The sequence below is a fragment of the Silurus meridionalis genome, chromosome 18, assembly GCF_014805685.1.
Source record: "Silurus meridionalis isolate SWU-2019-XX chromosome 18, ASM1480568v1, whole genome shotgun sequence".
Taxonomy (NCBI): Eukaryota; Metazoa; Chordata; class Actinopteri; order Siluriformes; family Siluridae; genus Silurus; species Silurus meridionalis.
This window is the reverse complement of record NC_060901.1, coordinates 25,927,031-25,950,771: the sequence shown is the minus strand read 5'-3', so window position 1 is coordinate 25,950,771 and position 23,741 is coordinate 25,927,031. Positions and strand designations below refer to the sequence as shown.

At 41.2% G+C, this 23,741-nt stretch overlaps 2 protein-coding genes across 3 annotated transcripts in view; one reads left to right on the top strand and one right to left on the bottom strand.

Moving 5' to 3' along the window:
• gnpat (glyceronephosphate O-acyltransferase) overlaps positions 1-1,158 on the top strand; it is a 28,196-nt gene extending 27,038 nt beyond the window's left edge. The window contains exon 17 of the transcript XR_006928559.1: positions 1,140-1,158. The gene's annotated coding sequence lies outside the window, so the exon portion shown is untranslated. The remainder of the gene's footprint in view (positions 1-1,139) is intronic.
• LOC124401370 (exostosin-1) overlaps positions 1-23,741 on the bottom strand; it is a 127,388-nt gene that overhangs the window by 1,426 nt on the left and 102,221 nt on the right. For both annotated transcript variants that reach the window (XM_046873646.1, XM_046873647.1), the window contains 8 exons: positions 22,264-22,371; positions 18,458-18,577; positions 12,875-13,007; positions 11,276-11,394; positions 9,656-9,751; positions 6,872-6,961; positions 1,226-1,386; positions 602-773 (listed from right to left, as the gene is read on the bottom strand). In XM_046873646.1, coding sequence (XP_046729602.1) covers positions 602-773; positions 1,226-1,386; positions 6,872-6,961; positions 9,656-9,751; positions 11,276-11,394; positions 12,875-13,007; positions 18,458-18,577; positions 22,264-22,371 — 999 coding nt within the window. The remainder of the gene's footprint in view (positions 1-601; positions 774-1,225; positions 1,387-6,871; positions 6,962-9,655; positions 9,752-11,275; positions 11,395-12,874; positions 13,008-18,457; positions 18,578-22,263; positions 22,372-23,741) is intronic.

Below are 23,741 nucleotides of genomic sequence, written 5' to 3'. Positions count from 1 at the left end.
AAATATATAGGGATCTGGATGGGGAACAGGATGGAGGACAGGATAAGGTGATAATGCAGATGTTTGACTCTGTAAAACAGATTTTTCTTCCTCAGATTCTGTCTCTGACAGTTCCTCGACCTCAGCTACATCACTGCTTTCATAGCTCGAAAAAATGTTAATAATCAATAAAAAGTTTCTTTCTCACTCCTGAAACATCTGAATGCTCGAATGAACTTTTTTTTGGTGGTTATTTCCAGTTCCTGTAATGTTACTGAGCTGTGCTGAGGATGTGGAGCTTCAGCACCATGGCTAGCAACTCCTCACCATTCAGTAAAGAGCGAAGAGACGTTATGTACAGTAGCCTGGAGAGAAAAGCTGTTGTTCCTCCACCGAGGACATTCAGAGTCTACGCTGCATCTGCTAAGGAACAGGCTTTACATTTGACCCCTCCTACCTCTGTCCTGGCCCCTCCCACTTTCTGCCCCCTCCCACTTCTCTGCCATTTATCATTTATCTGGAATATTCATGTTCTGGATCTATCCTATACTAAAACATATTGTGGGTTATAGTGCTGAGCACACACACTCACAAACACACACACACACACACACACACACACCTGTTGCATCATCGTCTCCTTGTACTGTTTCTTCTGCGTGACTTTGATTGGCGGCAACCTGGTTACCGTGGAGACTAGGAAGTTCATGAGGATGTCCTCACAGTTGGCGAGCTGGTCCACCATGGAGAGCAGCCGACTGGGTAAGTAGTGAGTGTACAGGAAGTGATAATACCTGAGAAAGGGAGAGTGGGAGGTGAGAAGAGAGAGAGAGAGAGAGAGAGAGAGAGAGAGAGAGAGAGATAGAGGGGTAGAGAGGGGGAAAGACAGATAAGAAAAGAAAACAACGTAACAGTGTATGTGTCAGTGAGTGAATGTGTGTGCGAGCAAGTGTCTATATGTGTATGTATGCAGGTGTGTGGAGTGTCTGTTTGTGGGTGTGTGTGTGTGAAAGTTGGAATGTTTTAATATGTGTGTGTGTGTGTGTGTGTGTGTGTGTGGGTTTGTGTGAAGAATCAGATTGGCCTTCACTTTAATACATACTCTGATCGCTGTCTCATCAACACTACTGATCTCAAACATCTCTCACTTGTGCTGTCAGCACACACACACACACACACACACACACACACACACACACACACACACAGTTAAACATCAGTAGATCCAGACGAGGTGTTTTGGTACCTGTGGTAGAAGGCGGCGCCCGTCAGCACCATCGAATACTCATTGGTCCATTTGGACGTGTAGCCCCACCTCCCCTTGGCTGTGTCCCAGTAATGACTGCGTGCTGGATATCCCACTATCCGCTCAGGAAAACTGTACCACACGATGAAGGCAAAATCCACCTGAACACAGAGAGAAACAAAAAAGTTCAATAAATAACATGAAGGAAGAGGGTAAGAAAGAAAGAAAGAAAGAAAGAAAGAAAGAAAGAAAGAAAGAAAGAAAGAAAGAAAGAAAGAAAGAAAGAAAGAAAAGAAAATTTACAAATGAATAAATAAAAGAAGGAAAAAGAAAGAAAAAAATAACGAAAATAAACAAAGATAGAAGACCAAACCAAAATAAAAAACAAACCAAAAATTAAAGAAGAAAGAATGTATAAAAAGAAATAAAATATAAAGATCAAAGATCAAAATATACAAAAGAAAGAAAAGGAAAAAAAGGAAGGTAAAAAATAAGAAATAAAATTAACATGAAATAAAAATAATTAAGGAAAAGAAAAATAAATACAAAAAAGGAAATAAATAAATAATAATAAAAAAAAAATCAAGAAAGAAACATAAAAAAAAGAAAAAAATGCCCGAAATAAGAACGAATAAAAGGATGGTGAAAGGAATATAAACAGCAGGATATGCTTTCATTCTGATTGGTCAGAAGTTCCTCGGTTTTCCAAGTTCATACTAAAGTGCTGATTTAAACTTCTCTGTTTTCATATCAGCAAATTATACAGGAATTTGTATAACATCTGGATTAAACAAAACAAAACAAACCATCAAGCTGCCACTGTCAATGCTGGGCCCTTGAGCAGGGCCCCTAACCCTTATCTGTGGTGCGGTACCGTCGACGCTCCTCAACATTGGAAGACCACATGTTTGAAATCTTTGCCTGGGAGAGCCCATTTCTGATTCAGTAGAACGACCTTGTGTCTTGTTGATGTCCTCAGTCTCAGCATGGTGTAGGACCTCGGGCATGAAACCGTCTTCCACAACGTCAGAAGCAGAGTCTGGATGTTCCTCACCCAGTTTGCAGCATCTTCAGCAGTTTTTGTTCCAGTTGCTGACTGTGATGTAAAATTGATCTTCAGGACGTGTTTGGTATCATTTGTTCATCCTACACCTGACTCTCCACCTGATCCTAACAAATTCTTGACTTTGTGCATAAATAAATGACCCCTCCGGTGAACACCCCCACCCCTCCTATATTCCCCCAACCCATTCCTTGAACCTACAACCAAGAAAAAAGGCCAAACTACAGGCTCCATTTGTTTTTAGTTGACAACAGCAATGCAGATTTTCTTCCCAAACACACAATTGGTTCATTTATTTATGTCCCACACCTGCAGCTGCTACTTCCTTCTGTTTCACTCCGCAATCACTATCCATTTACCATGGCCTCCTTCCCATCATTCCACTGGGAACCTGGAGAACTCTAGTCTGGCAAGTCTGGCTCAGGTTTATGAGCATGGACCGGCTAGGTCTTCATCTTCATCATTATCATAATCATCATCATCTTTATCATTACGATCACCATCATTATCATCAACATCCTGATCATCATCCTCATCATCTTCATTATTTATCATTATCATCTACATGAACATCATCATCTTAATCATTCAGATCACCACCAACATGTTCATCTTGATTATCATCCTCATCTTCATCATCATTTATTATCGACATCTTCGTCATCTTTATCAACATCATCATCATCTTCATCCTGATCATCTTAATTCTGACCATCATCTTCATCCTCATCATCATAATTGTAATCATTTATTTTCATCACCATCATTTATCACCATCCTCAGCCTCAATATTTTTATCATCATCATCTTCATCCTGATCATCTTAATTCTGACCATCATCTTCATCTTCATCATTATAATTGTAATCATTTATTATCTTCATCATTTATCGCCATCCTCATCCTCAATACAGGGAGTGCAGAATTATTAGGCAAGTTGTATTTTTGAGGATTAATTTTATTTGAGGATTTAATTTGAACAACAACCATGTTCTCAATGAACACAAAAAACTCATTAATATCAAAGCTGAATATTTTTGGAAGTAGTTTTTAGTTTTAGCTATTTTAGGGGGATATCTGTGTGTGCAGGTGACTATTACTGTGCATAATTATTAGGCAACTTAACAAAAACCAAATTCATACCCATTTCAATTATTTATTTTTACCAGTGAAACCAATATAACATCTCAACATTCACAAATATACATTTCTGACATTCAAAACCAAACAAAACAAATCAGTGACCAATATAGCCACCTTTCTTTGCAAGGACACTCAAAAGCCTGCCATCCATGGATTCTGTCAGTGTTTTGATCTGTTCACCATCAACATTGCGTGCAGCAGCAACCACAGCCTCCCAGACACTGTTCAGAGAGGTGTACTGTTTTCCTCCTTGTAAATCGCACATTTGATGATGGACCACAGGTTCTCAATGGGGTTCAGATCAGGTGAACAAGGAGGCCATATCATTAGATTTTCTTCTTTTATACCCTTTCTTGCCAGCCACGCTGTGGAGTACTTGGACGTGTGTGATGGAGCATTGTCCTGCATGAAAATCATGTTTTTCTTGAAGGATGCAGACTTCTTCCTGTACCACTGCTTGAAGAAGGTGTCTTCCAGAAACTGGCAGTAGGACTGGGAGTTCAGCTTGACTCCATCCTCAACCCGAAAAGGCCCCACAAGCTCATCTTTGATGATACCAGCCCAAACCAGTACTCCACCTCCACCTTGCTGGCGCCTGAGTCGGACTGGAGCTCTCTGCCCTTTACCAATCCAGCCACGGGCCCATCCATCTGGCCCATCAAGACTCACTCATTTCATCAGTCCATAAAACCTTAGAAAATCAGTCTTGAGATATTTCTTGGCCCAGTCTTGACGTTTCAGCTTGTGTGTCTTGTTCAGTGGTGGTCGACTTTCTGCCTTTCTTACCTTGGCCATGTCTCTGAGTATTGCACACCTTGTGCTTTTGGGCACCCAGTGATGTTGCAGCTCTGAAATATGGCCAAACTGGTGGCAAGTGGCATCTTGGCAGCTGCACGCTTGACTTTTCTCAGTTCACGGGCAGTTATTTTGCGCCTTGGTTTTCCACACGCTTCTTGCGACCCTGTCGACTATTTTGAATGAAACGCTTGATTGTTCGATGATCACGCTTCAGAAGCTTGGCTATTTTAAGACTGCTGCATCCCTCTGCAATATATCTCACTATTTTTGACTTTTCTGAGCCTGTCAAGTCCTTCTTTTGACCCATTTTGCCAAAGAAAAGGAAGTTGCCTAATAATTATGCACACCTGATATAGGGTGTTGATGTCATTAGACCACACCCCTTCTCATTACAGAGATGCACATCACCTAATATGCTTAATTGGTAGTAGGCTTTCCAGCCTATACAGCTTGGAGTAAGACAACATGCATAACGAGGATGATGTGGTCAAAATACTCATTTGCCTAATAATTCTGCACTCCCTGTATTTTTATCATCATCATCATCTTTATTATGATCATCTTCATCATCATCATCATCATCATCATAATTGTAACCATTTATTATTATCATCATCATCATTTATCGCCATCCTCATCCTCAATATTTTTATCATCATCAACATCATCATCATCATCTTCTTCATCCTGATCATCTTAATTCTAACCATCATCTTCATCCTCATCATCATAATTGTAATCATTTATTATCATCATCATCGTCATCATCATCATTTATCACCATCCTCATCCCCAATTTTTATTATCATCAGCTTTTCCTCCTCCTCCATTTTATCATCATGATCGACGTCCTCAACATCTGCAACCTGATCAATGTCATTTTCAACATCCTCCTCCTCCTCCTCCTCATCATTATCATTATCATTATCATTTTCGTTCTTCCTTATAAGTGTGTAATTGTGGATATATGAAAGGTTTCAGTGTTTAGGGAAGACGTTGACGTTTTGATATTTGATATTTGTTTCATAAATATTGGCACCCCGACAAGAGAGAAGCGGTTTTCCCATGACCAATAATCAAACTTTATCTTCAGTCTATAAAATCTATAAACTCCTCAGGAATGTCTGAGGCACAAGGGTGCATTCATGTCCAAAATATTTACTATGGAGTCTAATACAAATGTAGTTGTACCGATCACCTCCTCTGTCCTCATACCATTCTCATTTATCCACTACTTCATTTCTTTAGATATTTTTCTCCTCCCTCTGTCCTTCTTTCCCTCCCTTCCTGTCTATCCATCCTGTCTGCATCTCAGACACATGTTATTGTCTTATTAAATTATACAGCCAAAAGCAATTAAAAGCGAATCCGGCGGCCCGCTGATCCTGCGCCGTGTAAATATCATTCCTGTTCTAATTGAATCTGAAGAGAGCGAATTGACATTAACAGAGTGAATAAACACGCGACACGCTGGCCGCGATGGGAGGTGTGTGTGTATACACTTGTGTTGATGGGGGGGCTCCGCATAACAAAGACGTCTTTGTGACGAGGGTAAGCTGATTAGTGGTGAATAATAAAAGGAGAACAAAAAGTCTAAAAAAATATACGAGGCGAAATCAAAACCTTCAACGCCACACTCGTTATTCACGCTATTCCCGGCTTCCCTTCTTTACTCAGATATAGAAAATTGTTTTACTTATGAATTCAAATCGCAAAACCTTTGTTTGACTGATGCGCCACGTCTCGAAACGGGCAACAAAATCCGGCACGTTGCGCACATCCGGCACTTAAAACCGTCCGTGCGGAAACGAAACAGTTTCGTTTGATGTCCGGATGATTTACAGAATTTTCAATTACAAGGATATTTTGACGCTGTTGATACGAGTATTAAAAACTTGAAAAGTATTCATTTAAGGTTCATACAAATGTACGATTAATCGTAGAAGGTGGTTGACTTACAAAAGAAGACCTCCGTGACACATTCCATTCCTGTTTTGCTGTGCAAGGAGACTATTTTAGAGGCGATAGTGTGTAAAACTTTCTTTCGGCTTCTCCCATTAGGGGTCGCCACAGCGGATCATCCACATGTTTGATTTGGCAAATGTTTTTTCGCTGGATGCCCTTCCTAACACAACCCTTCCCATTTATCCGGGCTTGGGACCGGCACTAAGAGTGGCTGGGGTTGGTTCCCTGACCAGGGATAAAGCACTTTCTAGTAAACGGAGCTGATCTTGAAACTTTTTCTTACCACCTCGTATACATTTATATTCATATTTTAGCAGGACTTTTTTCCTTCACCTGTTCCAAAGTTCCTGTGCACAAAGCCAACTTCATGACTATCTACTTTTCAGGGGTTGTAAGATCTTCTGCAATAGAGCTCCAACCCTATTGATAAGCATTTTGGGATAAATTGGGACACCACCCCAGGACATCTACATCAGTACCTGACTTTACTGACACCCTTGTGTCTGAATGAGCAATCATCTCCACAAAATCTACTGGAACATCTTCCCAGAAGAGTGGAGCTTATTAGAACAGAACCTCTTGCTCAAAGAGTGTCTACAAATAATGTTTATTATGTTCACTAGAACATGTGCTAGCAGCATTTCATCAGAATTTACACGTCTCCTAACCTCACCTCACCTCATTTGTGGACAGCACTGAGTCCTCGTCCAAGCTGAGCACGGCATCGGTCCCGATGACGTCATGAGGGAAAAAGCGTCTGCTCATGGTCTGAGGAAACGAAAGACAAAAAAGACACGTGAACAAGAGAACAAATTTTGATTAAAAAAAAACAAAATCCCTCTCCTAGTTATCACTCTCGCTTTCACGTCTCCCTCTTGCGGCGCTAAAAACAACTCCGTCTCCACCGACGTTTCGTTCGTTGTCTTCATTATCAAGGCATCTGTTACCAGGCTTTGTCTCAGTCAGGTGAAAATAATCACACTGTGGAACGTGACAATCGCGAAGCGTTTTCAAGCTTTGGGTTTACGGGGTCGGTGTGCCTCAGATATCAGATGATTTCCAGGTTCTCTGGATTTTCTGCCAGATCCCAAAACCAATCCTGGAACATCATGTCTCCATTATGTCAATCAGGATTAAGCACTTCCTAAAGACTTACTGAAGATGCTTAATGCACATTTAGCATGTTCTTTTAGGGTAGTTGTGACACAATGTTAAGACTCTGGGTTTTCAATTGGGTGGTCAGGGGTTCAAGCCACAACACTGGCAATCTGCCAGTGTTGGGCCCTTGAGCAAGGCCCTTAACTTGCTTTGCTGGCTTTGCACTTTGACCTCTAACAAGCTGGGATTTGTGAATAAAAATATTTCAATGTTCTGTAATGTCCATTGAGGTTTTTCTCGAACTGCTTTATATATGCACTATTGCTGTTTTGAGAGGGTACAGGAATCCAGGGGCTCCAGGAGCTTCAGAAGGGATGGAGTCATTGATCCAGCAAGCTGATATGATGGGTCTAATGTTCATTCATTTCAGTCAATATTTGCTTCAGGCAAACACTTTCCTAATTATAGTATTGATGTGTAATTAGCACGGTAACTGAAACAGCTTTATTGGAAAGCTAGGCAGCTTTCTGAACAGAACCTGTTCTTGTAGCCCATCTACCTCAAGCTTTGACATATTTTGCTTTCTGGAATCAGGATTGTGATGGTTTCTGCTATTTTTATTGTGTCTTTGCTCACCACATCGTTTCTTTTTTACCCTTTTTCACATTGCTTATTGTCTTCACCTGTGTCCTATTTCCAATGTGAATTTGAATTTGCTCTTGGCTTGGGTTTTTGTATGTTGTGTTGTTTCTTTGTTTTTTCACTCTTGTCTTGATTTGGACTTTTTCAAGAATTTAATAAATGTTCAAGAATTTTTGAGGGGTTTTCCCTTGTTATTATTATTATTATTATTATTATTATTTTTATTTATTTTTTTTTACTTTTTTGCATTCTCGAATTTTCCATGTGTCTCGCCAGTCAGGTTCACCTAGTCCTCCCACAGAACATCGTTGACTGAATGTTTTTTGACCCATTTTTTGCAAACTCGATGACCTTACAGCCGAACAGATGGAATGTGACCTTTCCTAGGTTATATTTAAAAAATACAAATAAAAAAATGCATCCAAACGGCAGACAAAAACCTTATTTCCGCACCGCTGCATGAATGAAACCCAAATGAAAGGTCAGAATTGTAATGAGCCTGTCAAAGTCCAAAATCTGAAAATAAAACCTTTTGAGGACCCAAGAGAACATCGGCTAATCAGTGTTTGACCTTTTGGAGGTGCTAGATTTTTAAAAAATACTTTTACCTAAATTAAGGCTTAATTCAGGGACTGGTGGCAGTATTTCTGAACTTTGCCCTGCTTTATTAGAATGATGGAGGGTGAATGATTAAAACTTGTAAACTTGTTTGCCTTAATATGATACTTTAGCAGGGAAAACAAAAACATTTCAGAGCCAAAAAAATCTGAAATTATTTTATAGGTACTATAGAATTGCTTCTGGTTGAATTTCCCTACATGGCCAAGATTTCCTGAGGTAATTTAGTTAGAAAATGTCTTTTTTTCTCACTATTACAATGGTTGCTCTTAAATTTCACCTGCTTATGTTTTCATTTTCATATATTGCTAATAATTTCTGAGGTAATTTTGTAAAAACAAAAAAGTCTATACCTTTGCATATTGCCTAGGGCACATTTTTTCCTTATATGGTCATACATACTACTTTCTCTAAACGTTACCATGGTCGCTCATCAATGTCACCTGTTTCCTCTTTCCTTTCCTTATAAGGTCAAAATGAAGTCTCAAGCTTTGCACATTTTCTCCATATATGGCAATAAATATTACTTCCTCTAACTGTTACTGTGGATGCTAATTAATCCCACCTGCTGCTTGCTAGTCTATTTATATACTTCTGTCCTGCCTGTTGGGTTGCCAGGTATTTATTTTCCCTTCATTTGATGACTAATCTGGTCCTGATAAACAGCTAATAAAGCGTGTCTTTGTGTTGAGAAGATGAGCAATAGAAGCTCCAGAGCATTATCAAATATCAACGACACACAGACACACAAACACATACAGTATATCTATACACACATGACCTGGCACATCCCCTGAGAGGATGTAATATAAAGTCGCAGGTAAAGGTCAGTTTATTAAAAAAATCGGGCAAAACACAACAGCAAACAGGGAAAAGAGGTTCCTCTGAGGCTGAGCGCGAGAGCAGATCAATAAATCTCCCTGCCCCTGACTTCAATCCGACACAAGCCCTGGATGAAATTAGTGTCCTCGACTTGCCAGACTATTGGAATCTTATTGAGGAGAAAGCGTCTCTTCTGAGCCTGAGCCAGGATATGGTGGAGCCTGGCGTCCATATAATTCCTTTCTATCGGATAAACACGGTATGGACGATGTTCCCATGTACCTTTCTTTCCTCCTCAATTACGGTCAGAGGGACGCTTATAGACGGCCATTTGCTTTTGGGGGGTGAAGGTTTGTCACAGTTCCACAGCACGACGATCTGGAAGGAAAATTCAAATCAGAAATGTGGATATTCGAAACATTGTGTTCGCGAATGAGCAGAAAACATGAAAGCCATGCAATGGCCAGTTTAAATACTGGATTGTGATTGGCTGCGAGTGTGACCTGTGTATTGCACACACCACTAGTTTACGGTCACTTCGTTTACCTTTCTAAACATATGCCATAAACATAACCAAGGAAAGATCCAGATTTTAGCCAGATTTTCAGATTTTAGCCATCACGTGTTTCCGGGGGTGCTCTAGCAGGCGTCCAATAACATTGACAATTTTAAGTCCTTTGATTGGATGCTCAGAGGGTGTTCTAGTCTGAGCTAGCAACCTGCACCTGTGGCAAACTGCACAAGCTTGAATATATTAATCAATTTACTAACAGTTTTTTCGTTCCACAATGGCTGACAGAGGAGAAGAAATAATTTTTTGGGTGCAGAAGGACGTTTCTAAGACGGACTCAAGACAGCAAAAGATTGTGGACACCCAAGCATGCGCATTTTTTGGACATCTCATTCCACATTTGCTCTTCTAATAAGCTCCACCCTTCTGAGAAGATGTTTCACTAAATCTTGTGGAGATTTGTGCACATTCACATACGAGGGTGTTAGTAAAGTCCGTCCCTGTAAGTGCATCTGCGCCCAAATCGATTGCTTCTCGTCCGTCTGCCATTGTGGAATGAAAAACAAGCTATTAAATCCACACAAGTATATTTGAGATTGTGCAGTTTGCTACAGATGCAGTTCGCAAGCTCTGACTAGTTTGCTCTCTAAACATCCGATCAAAGGACATGAAAATGCAGAGGTTACTGGACACCTGCTGATTGGTTAAAGCAACAGCTTTATTTTCATATGTTCTAAATCTCAGGTGCTGAAACCTGATCAAATGGAAACTGTGATTAGCGATCTGGTGGCGTTCCAATTCATTAATGTTTAATAGGATCTTCCACATCTTCCTACCCATGGAAAGCCGAGCTGGCTTTGTGCACTTTGTTGTCTTGGGTCTCTTCCAAGTATAGGGACAATTTCATAAAATCCAAACCTCTGATACAATTGTTTGTGTGAACAGTTTGGGTAAGAGACACATCTGGATGGAAAATATCTATACATTGTTATATATTGGTGGCACTCGAAGTCATTGAATTCCGATACTAATACTGTGCTCTGACACGCCCTTTTTTGTAACGGCCAATCAATAGCTCGGCCGTATGAGAATTATTACACGTGAACATTACGACGCAATGTGTGTATTGACCATGAAGGGATGCTCACACTGGAGACTTCTTCCATCATATCTGGAAAAGGGTTTGTAAAAGGGTTACCAAGGAAACTTTGTGTCGATTCAGGGAAATTATTCCACATCTTCTGACCCATCAGAATCCAGGCTTCAACATTTTTTATTTTTCAAGATATACAACAGTTGACAGGAACAATCTTTTATGCAAACACACACACACACACACACACACACACACACACACACACACACACACACACACACACACACACACATACCTGAGCACAGAACCTGGACTTGGCAACAGCGAGGATAAGTTTGAAGATGGGTTGCTGAGGAGACTGAAGAGGAGCCAGGGCCTGAATAACAGCTGTGAACTCCTGCTGTGGAGTCTTACCTTCACACACACACACACACACAGACACACACACACACACACACACACACACACACACACACACCGAGAGTTACTGGCTGCAATTAAGCCTACTGGCAAATTGAATTAATGAGTATGTGCAGGAAAACAGTTTTGGAATGTGCTTGTGTGTGTGTGTGTGTGTGTGTGTGTGTGTGTGTGTGTGTGTGTGTGTGTGTGTGTGAAAGTCATTTGATATAGTACAAGGTAAAGCATTAGGAATACAGTTCAATAACATGCAATATTTGAACAAATTTAAATGGAACACACACACACACACACACACACACACACACACACACACACACACATGTGCTTGTGTGTGTGTGTGTGTGTGTGTGTGTGTGTGTGTGTGTGTGTGTGTGTGTGAGTGTGTGTGTGTGTGTGTGTGTGTGTGTGTGTGTGTGTGTGTGTGTGTGTGTGTGTGTGTGTGTGTGAGTGTGTGTGTGTTTTGCATCAGATTAGAAGGGCGGAGTTTTGTATAGATCAACGTTACATGGCCGGAGCCTCAATGTATATTACATATTTTTGTATTTATATATTTTAAATTTATGAGGGCGGAGCCTCGGTGTAGATCAGATTTATGAGGGCAGAGCCTCAATGTAAATCAGATGAATAAGGTGTAAATCGGTCTGGATCAGAGTTATAGGGGGGGCTCTGTGTAGATTAGTTTTTTGAGGTCGGAGCTTCTGTGTAGATTAGATTTTTGAGGGCAGAGCCTTGGTGTAGCCCAGATAAATAAGGGCAGAAAACCGGTGTAGATCAGATTTATGAGATTGGAGCCTCTGTGTAGATTCGATTTTTAAGGGTGGAGCCGCAGTGCAGATCAGATTTCTAAATGCGGCGTCTGAGTGTAGATCAGATTTTTTTTGAGGGCAGAGCCCCTGTGAAGATCAGATTTCTAAAGGCAGAGCTGATTAGATTTGTAAAGGGCGGAGCTTCTGTGTCTATCCAATTTATGTGGGCGAATCCCCGGTGTGTATCAGTGCAGAGACTTTTTTCTGCTGCGTCATCAGATTTATCGGAAAGTTAGAGGAACAACGACGCTGCCACTGCAGATATACACCATATATCACTGTCCAAGATCTACAGCACGCACACACACACACACACACACACACACACACACACACACACACACATACTTCAAAGCACTATGGCACTATATTGTGTTGTGTGGTTGAAGGTAAAAATACACTGTCATTTTAAATACACTCAGAAATATGCACACACACACACACACACACACACACACACACACACACACACACACACACACACACACACACACAGACTTGAAGATGGCTTGGCATCTATTTGAGTTATAGTTTCATTTTTGCTGCGACAGACTTTTACAGCGCAGAGCCGAAGATGCTCAGGAGAGACAGGTCTATGGCATTTTATCTCTTCTTCATCTCTCCCTCGGTCACACACACAGACACACACACACACGAGCACTCACCGAGGAGGCCGTAGTAAAAGGGGAAAAGGGTGGGATACGAGGAAAACCGAGGGAGTGTGTAGAGTCCACCTGGGAGAGAGTTCCACATCAGCATGCTTCTTGAGGTGTAGATGTATATCCTGTCCTGGATGATCTGTGCAACACACACACACACACACACACACACACACACACACACCGACATGTAACATGTGACAACTACAAAACATACACACATCGAGTCTTGCCTCATGTATTTGACTGTCAGAAGACTATTTGTGAATCATACACAGTCCAAGCTCACACACACACACACACACACACTGAAACACTCTCAAACACACACTTCCTCTCAGTGTTACAGAGACCCAGGATTTAAACATGTCTATGTCCAGTAGACAACTGGTGTACAACTCCCTGTGTGTGTGTGTGTGTGTGTGTGTGTGTGTGTGTGTGTGGTAAGTTATATTTATACACCCAGCTCCTGTCCCCCCAGTGTGCTAAATAGGACGAGTGAGAATCATTAGCACTTTCGCGATCCGCTAATGCAGGAGAACAATGACTGAGAGCTTCCACAGAGGAAGGCAAGGGGCAGACATTCAACTTCCATTACCCGTGTGTGTGTGTGTGTGTGTGTGTGTGTGTGTGTGTGTGTGTGTAGGTGTGTGTGTTATATAGCATTTGTATGCGTATGTGTGTGTGTATATGTGTGTGACATAGTGTGTCTGTGTGGGCCTGTATGTTATAGGGTGTTAGTGTGTGATAGTGTGTGATTTGAGTGTTTACGTGTATGTGTGTCTGTGTATTAGTGTAAGAGGTAGTGTGTGTGTCTGTGTGTGTGTGTGTGTGTGTGTGTGTGTGTATACACATGTGACATAGTGTGTGCCTGTGTGGTCTGTGTGTGTGTGTGTGTGTGTGTGTGTGTGTGTGTGTGTATGTGTGTCTGTGTATGTGTCTGTCCGGTTCTGTGTGTTAGTGTAAGAGGTTGTTTGTATGTGTGTGTGTGTGTGTGTGTGTGTGTGTGTGTATGTGTGTGTATACATGTGACATAGTGTGTGCCTGTGTGGGTCTGTGTGTTTGTGTGTCTGTGTGGTTCTGTGTATTAGTGTGAGAGGTAGTGTGTGTCTGAGTGTTATAGTGTGTTAGTGTGTGATATAGCGTGGGTGTTTTGAGTGTGTGTGTGGTAGTGTGTTAGTGTAAAATATTGTATGTCTTGTGTATTTGTACGTGAGTGTGTGTGTGATCAGGTTGGTAGAACAGTGTGTTGTTTGTGTTTCTCCATCTGTTGTGCTGTGACTCTGTCCCCTGTGAGATCAGAGCTGCTGTGTCGAGCTGCAGCAGCCAATTAGGATCAACTACAGGGGCTAATTAAGCGTCCCTGCATTCACCTCTCTGGGGCGACCCACTGACCCGCACAAGTGTGTGTGTGTGTGTGTGTGTGTGTGTGTGTGTGTGTGTGTGTGTGTGTATGTGAGAGACAGAGCAAGAAACAGAGAGAAAGAAATAGTGTGTGTTTAAAAAAAAGACAGTAGATGACACACACACACACACACACACACACACACACACTTGTACAATATATTAACTTTGTACACACTTTGTTCAAAGGTATTGGGACACTTCATTTTTTTCCCGCCGTATGTACTTCTGTGTGTCTTCCCCAAACTGCTTCCACAAAAAATGCATTAGCATGAAATTTTTCCTTCTACTTGAACTATGAGATCCATACCTGGTCCATCATGACACAAAGTACATAAAGCCAGCTCCAGGAAGATCTGCTTTCCATGGGTTGGATAAAGTGAAAGATCTCCTGCTGTAGAGCTTTGACCCTATTGATGACCTTTGGGAGGAAGGCGTCCTTACCTCTCCTTCATCAGTACCTGACTTTCCTAACACCCATGTAGCTGAACAAGCACAAATCTCCACAAAATCTCCACAAAATCTTCACAAAATCTAGTGAAACATCTTCCCAGTAGAGTTAAACTTATTTGCATATCACATGGGGACTTAATGTGTAATGGGATCTTCAACACAAAACCACCAATCTTATGTTCAGGTGTCCACCAACTTTGGTCCATATAGTGTATCGTAAAAGTCATTCTACTTTTGTACCCCTTTATTGATTCTGCCTCGCCTGGTTCTGGTTCGCCTCTTGGTGTTTTGACCTCTGCCTGTTTATTTAAATTAAATTTAAATGTATTTGTCTTTAACCTGATAAGCATGCCTTGAGTGACTGTGGCAAGAAACAAAAAACCCTTTTGAATGATCAAAAAACCTTGAATAGAACCAGACACAAAAGGGGAACCCATCCTCATTTGGGTGACACCCAACTTTGATAGCCCACCTAGTGGTTAAACATTGGAAAATGGGGGTTTCACTCAAAATAAACAAGAAAACAGGTACAGGCAATAAGGGCATGCAGGGGACACAACCCACTGCACATCCAGGGGGGAGACAAGGTATATCTGAATATTCCCCTAGCGTTGATTTGTCCTGGAACCCCATTGGCATCACGGCTTCAATGATCAAGCTATTTCTCAGACAATCCAATGAACAATTTCTCACCTTACGCTCATGCCAAGAAATATCATTATTATTATTACTCTTCGCTTCAAAACCAAGACCTCTGTGGCCAGCCAATTGGCACAATGGCTGGCCACTGTGATCTTGCCAAATTGTGCTCCCCCCTCCAAGACCTCCAAATTTAACAGATGGAGAAAGTGTGACATATGCAATGTAGAAAAATTTGCTAGCATTAGCAATCCACACACACACACACACTCAAACACACACAAACCCATGGAGTGTTATGGAGGCCTCATTTACTGTGGTGTCACTGCCCAAGTCCCTCCCCTTGTTTAGAGCATCTAACACACACACAAACATGACTACGAACAAGAGGCTAAATTGGTCTCTGCAGGATTTCTTTATGCACCTGGTGACATTTATGCTGGTGAAACATAAAACTCCAGCTTCGCTTGAATCCCAGCACATACACACGAGTGCTTTCTTTTCTTTTTTTTTTTTTACCTTTTTCACAACAGGAACACCTTTCCCCATATTTCAGCCCTTCTCACTTTGCTCTTCGCTCCTAGCAACTTTTTTTTCTTTCCTATCTTCCATCCCTTTCCCCACCTTTTCCTTCGTGTTTTTCCCCTCTGGCTGTGCTTGTGGAATCAAGCATGGACCAGCAGATGTGGAATTTCACGCCCAGCGCTTCAATGCACTCGCATCCACTGAGGCATCAAATGACAAGAAACGAGGCAACTGGAAACGCAGGACTTGTTCGTTCTGTCGCTAATGTGGCTAACAGCAAATTAATGTTAATTAGAATAATTAGCGATTATCGGAGAGCTCTGGAACGCTGCTGGGGAAAAAAAAAAAAAACAACCGGCTACAAAGACGTAAATTAGCGACTGAAAGGTAGAAATAACAAACGCAAACATTGTGGGCATTGTTAATGCCTTTGCTAACACTTGACAAGTTGCTACAGAAATCAGTTTCGTTCTTTGATACTTTACTTTACTTGGGGGAACTTTCAGACAAGCAGGGTTTTGTCTATTTTCATAAAACCTTTTTTTGGGTTCTCTACCTTAGTGGGGTTCTTGGGTACCTTCAGAAGTTTTCGGCCTTTTCGAAAAGGCATTTGACTGTAAATCAACCTACAGACAATCTGAATCAAAATGCAACAAGTGAATTTAACACACTATTTGTTTAAAAGTTAGGTACTTGCTTACCTGGAGGTTCTAGGGATTCCTACAAGCACTTGGTAAACGATTGTTTGCACTTTTCCATTGTTATAATTTTAAACAATGAATAAAGGACATTTTCAGCCACCTTGAGACCGCTTATGCTAGCAAGCCTACCTCTGACACACATGTCAGGAGACATTGACAAGATGCCAACACATTATAGAGCAATCAAACACACTCATCCACTATGTGAAATTTGCCAATACAATGCATATCTTTGGACTGAAATGAGGAAACTGGAGATGTGGGAGATGTGCATGTGGGATTCAAACACTTCAAGGGGCAAACATACCTACCAGTCCACCTCTCCCCCAACATTTTTTGTTATTGGTTTATTGAATTATGTGCAAGACTTTACAAACTTAGACATATAACTTAGCTACATATCTCTACAGAAAGCCAAACAGTTCTTTGGATATTCCCAGGGTTTCCCCAGGGTTAGGACTGGTACCTTGGGGTATTAGCTATCAGAATGTCGAGTTCAAATCCCAGCACCTCCAACCTACCACTGCTGAGCTCCTTGAACATGGCCCTGACCCTCAACTGTGCAGTTCTATAAATGACATCATTTTAAGTTGCTCTGTACAAGAATATCTCTCAAATGCCATACAATGTATTAACTTGCATAAACCTGGGATTGATTTCAGTACCCAACCAATAGTCCCTCACCTCCTTCTTTTTATTCCTAAATCTGGCCAGACAATTGATGGTTATGAAGTCAAGCTTAAACAGTGTCTTGTTAGACTACTGAACAGAAGAAATTGCAGGTTGAGGGCAGAGTCAAGAAATACCAAGTTATGCAAGACCAGGCTAGAATCAGTAATGAGAAGGTCCAGATCAAAGTATCAAACACACTGACAAAAAGCTTGGTAACCGCAAAGACTAAGGGAACTGAGTGAGTACTTTGTATGAAACCAAAATGAATATGAAAAGTCTTTGGCTGTAAATGATGGGGAACAGGTGTCCCTAATCAGTATGAGGGTGGCTGTAGTGAGTGCAGGAAGTCCCCAATATACGTTGGAGATGTCCTTCGATGACCCCATCGCAATGAAAATGTCCTAAGTCGAGACATGGACTAGCCTAAACAGGTGTCTTAAAAAATGGTGATCAGTATGGTGTAGTATATTGAAATTTGCTATAAATTTAGCAAATTACAGTAAATATTTAGCCAAACAGAGCAATTTACAATACAATTTATAGTGGACGAGAGCTGGTTCATTAATGGAGGGCAGAGAAGCACACCTGTAGCTGATGAGACTAATTAATGCGTTCTGTTTCTGTCTGGTGATACAAAGGAGAAAGAGACAAGAGCTAAAATGATGCTTTGAAACATCAAAAGTGCAGAAGAAATACACGACCGCAACACATCCTGGCAGCATCTAGAAAAGAAGTCCAAAAACTCGGGGGCTACCTGTAGTCCATCACTGTAAAATCTTTTGGGAAATCGAGTCTGAATTAGACATCATAAGAGCTTTGTCGGATTGGACTTAATTGTCAAGTTATCTTCTAGCTCTTTTGTGTCGACTGCCTCGACCTCATTTACCTCAAATCCTATTAGCTTGTGTTCAAATTCTTTAATCTGTGTACAAAAATGAACTCGCTGCAACAGTAAAAAAGTGAGATTGAGCCTGAGGTGTCTACACGGATTGACTGCATTTAACTTTGTGACATGTGCGAAGTATCGGAGACAAAACAACGTCACGGACACACAACACTGAGCACTTGTGTGAAAAAGCTGTGACAAACAAATTACCACAATGTCAATCTGCTCCTTCGGTTTTTTTAACCTGCCACGTAATCCGTTCGCTCCTAGTCTAGCCCTCTTTTTTCCCCCCTCCAGCTGTAACCTCACCTCTAATGTGGTTAAGACAATTTTATCCACTGAGGAGAAGTAGGAGTCCCACAGGAACTGCGTCTGCTGTCTCAGAGCCAGGATTTGCTCAGCATTCACGGACCTGGTGATAGAGGGAATCTGAGATGTCGAGAGAGAAAAAGAATGAGAGAAGGTTAGCGGAGGCAAAAAAAAAGACATCATTTGTTTGTTCACATTACATACGCTTTGCAGTCAAGACATTTAAATTTCTATCACTGATATCAAGTGTATTGCAAAGCTTTTCCCTTGCTTGACTATCTGTCTTTTCCATTCATCGATTTGCTATATAAACAAAAATATGTTGATTGGTATGTGATAAGATTGGTATGTGTTTTTTAAACAACCCATTCAACATTTGTTCCCAATTTCCTCTTGTAATAAGCTCCACTCTTCTGGAACGATGGTCTACTAGTTGTTGTGGAGATTCTCTGGAGATTTTGTGGAGATTTGTGGAGATCCTGGAAAAGGTTGGGGTCTTCTAGTTCAAGGAAAGGGAAAATTTCATGTCACCTCATCCAAAGACTTCCTATACAAGTGTATGCCTCTAGCATTTATTAGTTTGGGGAGGAACCACATATGGCTGGGAAAGATAAGTGTTATAATTATATTCATAGATATTTTGTTCTCTAGATTTTTTTCCATAAGACAAACACACAATTGACACAGCGTTCATCTACCCAAAGCACTAAATTCCTGCTATGCCATTTGATTCCCACTTGTTTGTTTAAATGGCATTTGATACTATCTTTGGGACTTTGTTTCCTGTGATGCCACTTGATTACTGTTAAACCACTCGATTCTTGCTTTGGTATATCATTACTTCTATGACATTTGACTCCTGCTACAGTATTTGATTTCCTTCTGTGCCATTTAATTCCTGCTCTGCTACTGATGCCTGTTCGAGTATGAGGGCTCTGTAATGAAATTAGATTTCTTGTTACAGCACTTGTTCCATAGATGGCATTAGGATCTGTCTACAACAAGTCAAGAAGCTTTTATTGTCATTTCTACTGTATATTACTGATGCAGTACACAGTGAAATGAGACAACGTTCCTCCAGAACCCTGGGGCTACATCAAACAACATAAAGCTACATAACAGAACACAGAGTTGAGGACTAAAGTAAGCATTCTCGCCACAAAGTGCGTTGTGTGCAACCTGGTGCAAACAGTGCAGACAAAAAACAGTGCAGAAGAATGAAGAGTGTGTGTGAGGGGTGTGTGGGTCGTCCACAATGCAGTTGACTCCTATGATCTTCTCTGCTGTCCTTACTAATCTCTGTAGGGTCTTGTGATCTGAGACATTTCCCAAACCAGGCAGTGATGCAGCTGCTCAGGATGCTCTCGATGAAGAACATGGTGAGAATAGGGGGAGGGAGATTGGATTGCCTCAGCCTTTTAGGAAGTAGATATGCTGCTGGGCTTTCTTGTTGATGAAGCTGGTGTTGAGTGACCAGGTGAAGTTCTCTGTAATTTGGCGCTCTTGACGATCTCCACAGAGGATCCAACATAATCAGCCTCAACACCAGGCTGTTAACTCTTTCACCTCCTCTCTGTATGCTGATTAATCGCTCTTGCTAAAGAGACCCTCCATGGTCGTGTCATCTGCGAATTTGAAGATGTGGTTCGAGCTGTGAATTGCTACACAGTTGTGAGTCAGCAGAGTAAACAGCAGTGGGCTGAGCACACAGACCTGAGGGGCCCCAGTGCTCAGTGTAGTGGTGCTGAAGATGCTGTTCCCGATCTGGACTGACTGAGGTCTCCAAGTCAGGAAGTTGAGGATCCAGTTTAAACTCAACACTCAACACGATTCCTGCTACACCACTTGATTCCTGCTAGACAACTCGATTTCTGCTATCGCACTTGACTCCTGCCAGAGCACTCGATTTCTGTTATGGCAATTGATTGCTGCTATGGTACCTTACTTTCAATTCTTGCTGGGATACCTGATTCCAACTAGGACATCTGCACTTGATTCTTGCATGGACACTTAACTTGCGCAAAAACCTTTGAGTCCTGACACAGCACTTGACTCCTGCTTTGACACATGATTCCAGCTAGATCACTCAATTCCTTGTTACAGCACTTGATTCCTGCCACAGAACTTGAGCCCCTGCTACGGCACTTGAATTCTGTTAGATTACTTGATTCTCTCTATGGCACTTGATTTCTGTTAGTTCACTTAATTTTTTGTTAGACCACTTGATTCCTGCCACAGCACTCAAACCCCTGCTATGGCACTTGATTCCAGCTAGATCACTTCATTCCCTCTATGGCACTTGATGACTGCTGTGGGATCACTCAAATTCTTTGTATACTTGATTCCTGCTAGATCACTTAATTCCTTGTTACAGCACCTTGATTCCACCTACGGAATTTGATTTGCACTACAGCTCCTGATTCCCATGCTAAGAAATATGTAGTGGCAAAATGCCAATCACGTTTTGCCAACCTTAAAAACGACGGATGTCCTGATGATGAATTTGACGCTGCTTAGTTTTTTCCGCAAACATTTTTTTTTTGCCAGTCTGTGCGATTCAACCTTTTCATTTTGCTTTGATTATTAATGACTGCTTAACAGAATATGACATATGGGTTACTTAAGGTGGAACAAATTGCTAGCTCCACACCCACTCTGGGTGTCTGGACAATTTCGTAGAGGACGATTTATGAGTGTGTGTGTGTAGGGCCCTAAGGGCTTAGGGTCATTAATAATCACAATTTCTATTCGTGTCCCCGGATTTAAAGTCCTAACAGTCTTGTGTCTCATCTTTACTGACATTTTGCCCGTGATATTTCAGACGTGCTGCAAATGGATTTGCTCGGAAAGGCCAAACAGGTAGCAGCCATTAATAACCCTAGTAATTAACGAACATAAATAGCATATCACATTTACAGCACGTCTTTAATGAACACTCGTGGCATGTGTGTGAAATTTACTACTTGAGACTGAAGAATCAATTCGGAGCTTTATTATCCAGGGTTGATAACTCAATTGGGTTTTAAAGGTCCACCTTGACAAGAAGACAGAACACCTTGGGGCGATCGCACATAATTAACATCTCCAGCTTTTATCTGATGCAACATAGTGATTTTTGTTCCATACATCTTGCGAACCTTCTGATCATTGAAGTTCATCAAACTCAAAAATTAGACCTTAACAAATAAATATAATCAGGTGTTTGCTATTTCCTGAGACACCTGACTTTTCCAGGTATATGTCGTTTGTCCAAAAATTCAGAGACCCAAAATTGTATTGGACATTTTTGGGAGGCAATAACATGATGTTTTTTTCCTTTATTCGAACTTGGAGACCTGAACCTGTTCCAAGATGGCGGTGCTGCTGTACACAAAGCCAGCTCCATGAAGGTATAGTTCAGATGTGTTGGCAAATCTTGAGTGGTCTGCGATAGAACCCTGAACTCAACCCTATTGAAGACGTTTGGGATGAATTGGAAATCACAAAATTTCCACAGAATTTCCACAAAATCACCACAAAATCTGGTGGAACATCTTCTCAAATGAGTGGAACTTATTAAAACAGAAAATGGGGACTAAATGTGGAATGGGATGTTCACCACAAAACCACTAATCTTGCCAGCTTTATGTACGAATTATAGAAGTTGACTTGTATTTAAATTTGTGTATTTATGCCCTTTTACTTACACCATGTGGTTAAAATCTCTACAAGTGTACTGCAAGATCTAGTGGAACATGTGTGTATGTGTGTATATATATATGTATATATATGTGTGTGTATATATACTGTATGTGTGTATGTGGTACCTGCAATAGTAATCTCTCATCTCCGATGATAGCAGCTTTACTCCAGTCGATGACCTCGGAGAAAGGCAGCTCCCATCCGTTACTCAGTAATACAGGGATACACGCTGCCTACGGAAGCCCATCACACACACCCACACCCACCAACCCACACACACATACACACACACACACACACCAAGGTTCACCATTGAAAGCTGTACTTAATTTGAAACAATAGTGTAGATGCATTCTGAGGTCCACGTCCAGTTAATTACAGTTGCGGTCATGGAAGGAGGCTCCAGTCTCAGGACGATGACACATTTTTGTAGTATATATATAAGGATTTGAACATATATACTAAGTATTTAAAAAAAAAGAAAGAAAGATTAACAATACGTTTCTGAACATGATATCACAGGGCCAAGGCGACACCCCTCCCCATCAACCATCCCCCTCGAGCACTTTGCTGTGAATTCTTGCTTTGAAGACAGGAAACATGAATAAAAGCTCAGAAGAGAAAGAGAGAGCGTGAAAAAGTAAAAGCCTGAATCAAGGATTCTGGGATAAAAATGGAACAAAGCTTTTCTTTCTAAAAGCTGCTCACTCGGGATAACGAAAAATACGCCTCAGATCATAAATAATACGGATATTATATATTTCCCGTGACGGATTAATGAGGATGTAGGATATTGAATTAAGTTACAGCCAGAAAAAGAATGTATGAAGAAAACAGTTAGGAAGGAAAAAAAAGCATTCGTAGATGAGTCCTGGTATTTTGGGGGTGGTGGGGGTGGGGGGGGTAGACAATCGATTGTCAAACACCTGAGTGTAAGATTGGTGTGTGTTTTTGAAAGTCCCATTCCGTATATTTAGATCCCTGTTTTACTAAACTCTTTTCTGAGATGATGTTCCACTAGATTTTGTGGAGAGTTTGTGCTCATTCATCAAGTTTGTGGGAAACATTTGGGGAAGAACCACATGTGTGGCAGAAAACGTCAGTTGTTCCAATACTTTTGGCCTTAAATTGAATGGAAAAGTTGATTTGTTTTAGTAATTCAATACAAAAAAGTAAAGCTGGTATATTATTAACTGGTATATGTCTAGTGGTTAGGATGCGGCGCTCTCACCGCTGTGGCCCGGGTTCGATCCCCGGTCAGGGAACCAAATACAGCCATTAGGTTTGCACAAGCCAGTGCACTCTTAGTGCCGGTCCCAAGCCCGGATAAATGGGGAGGGTTGCATTAGGAAGGGCATCCAGCTTAAAAACATGTGCCAAATCGAACATGTGGATCATGAATACGGATGATCTGCTGTGGTGCCCCTAATGGGAGAAGCCGCAAGAAAGTTTTTATTTATTATCTGATTCTGAACAATGTTTTATTTTGGAAAATGACCGGATTCTCTCACTCTTGATGCAGGTCATGATGCCTCGGTCACATGTATTACCTCCATCTGCTACCTTCTTAAAGGGGCTGCTCCGGCTGCCAACACATAATACA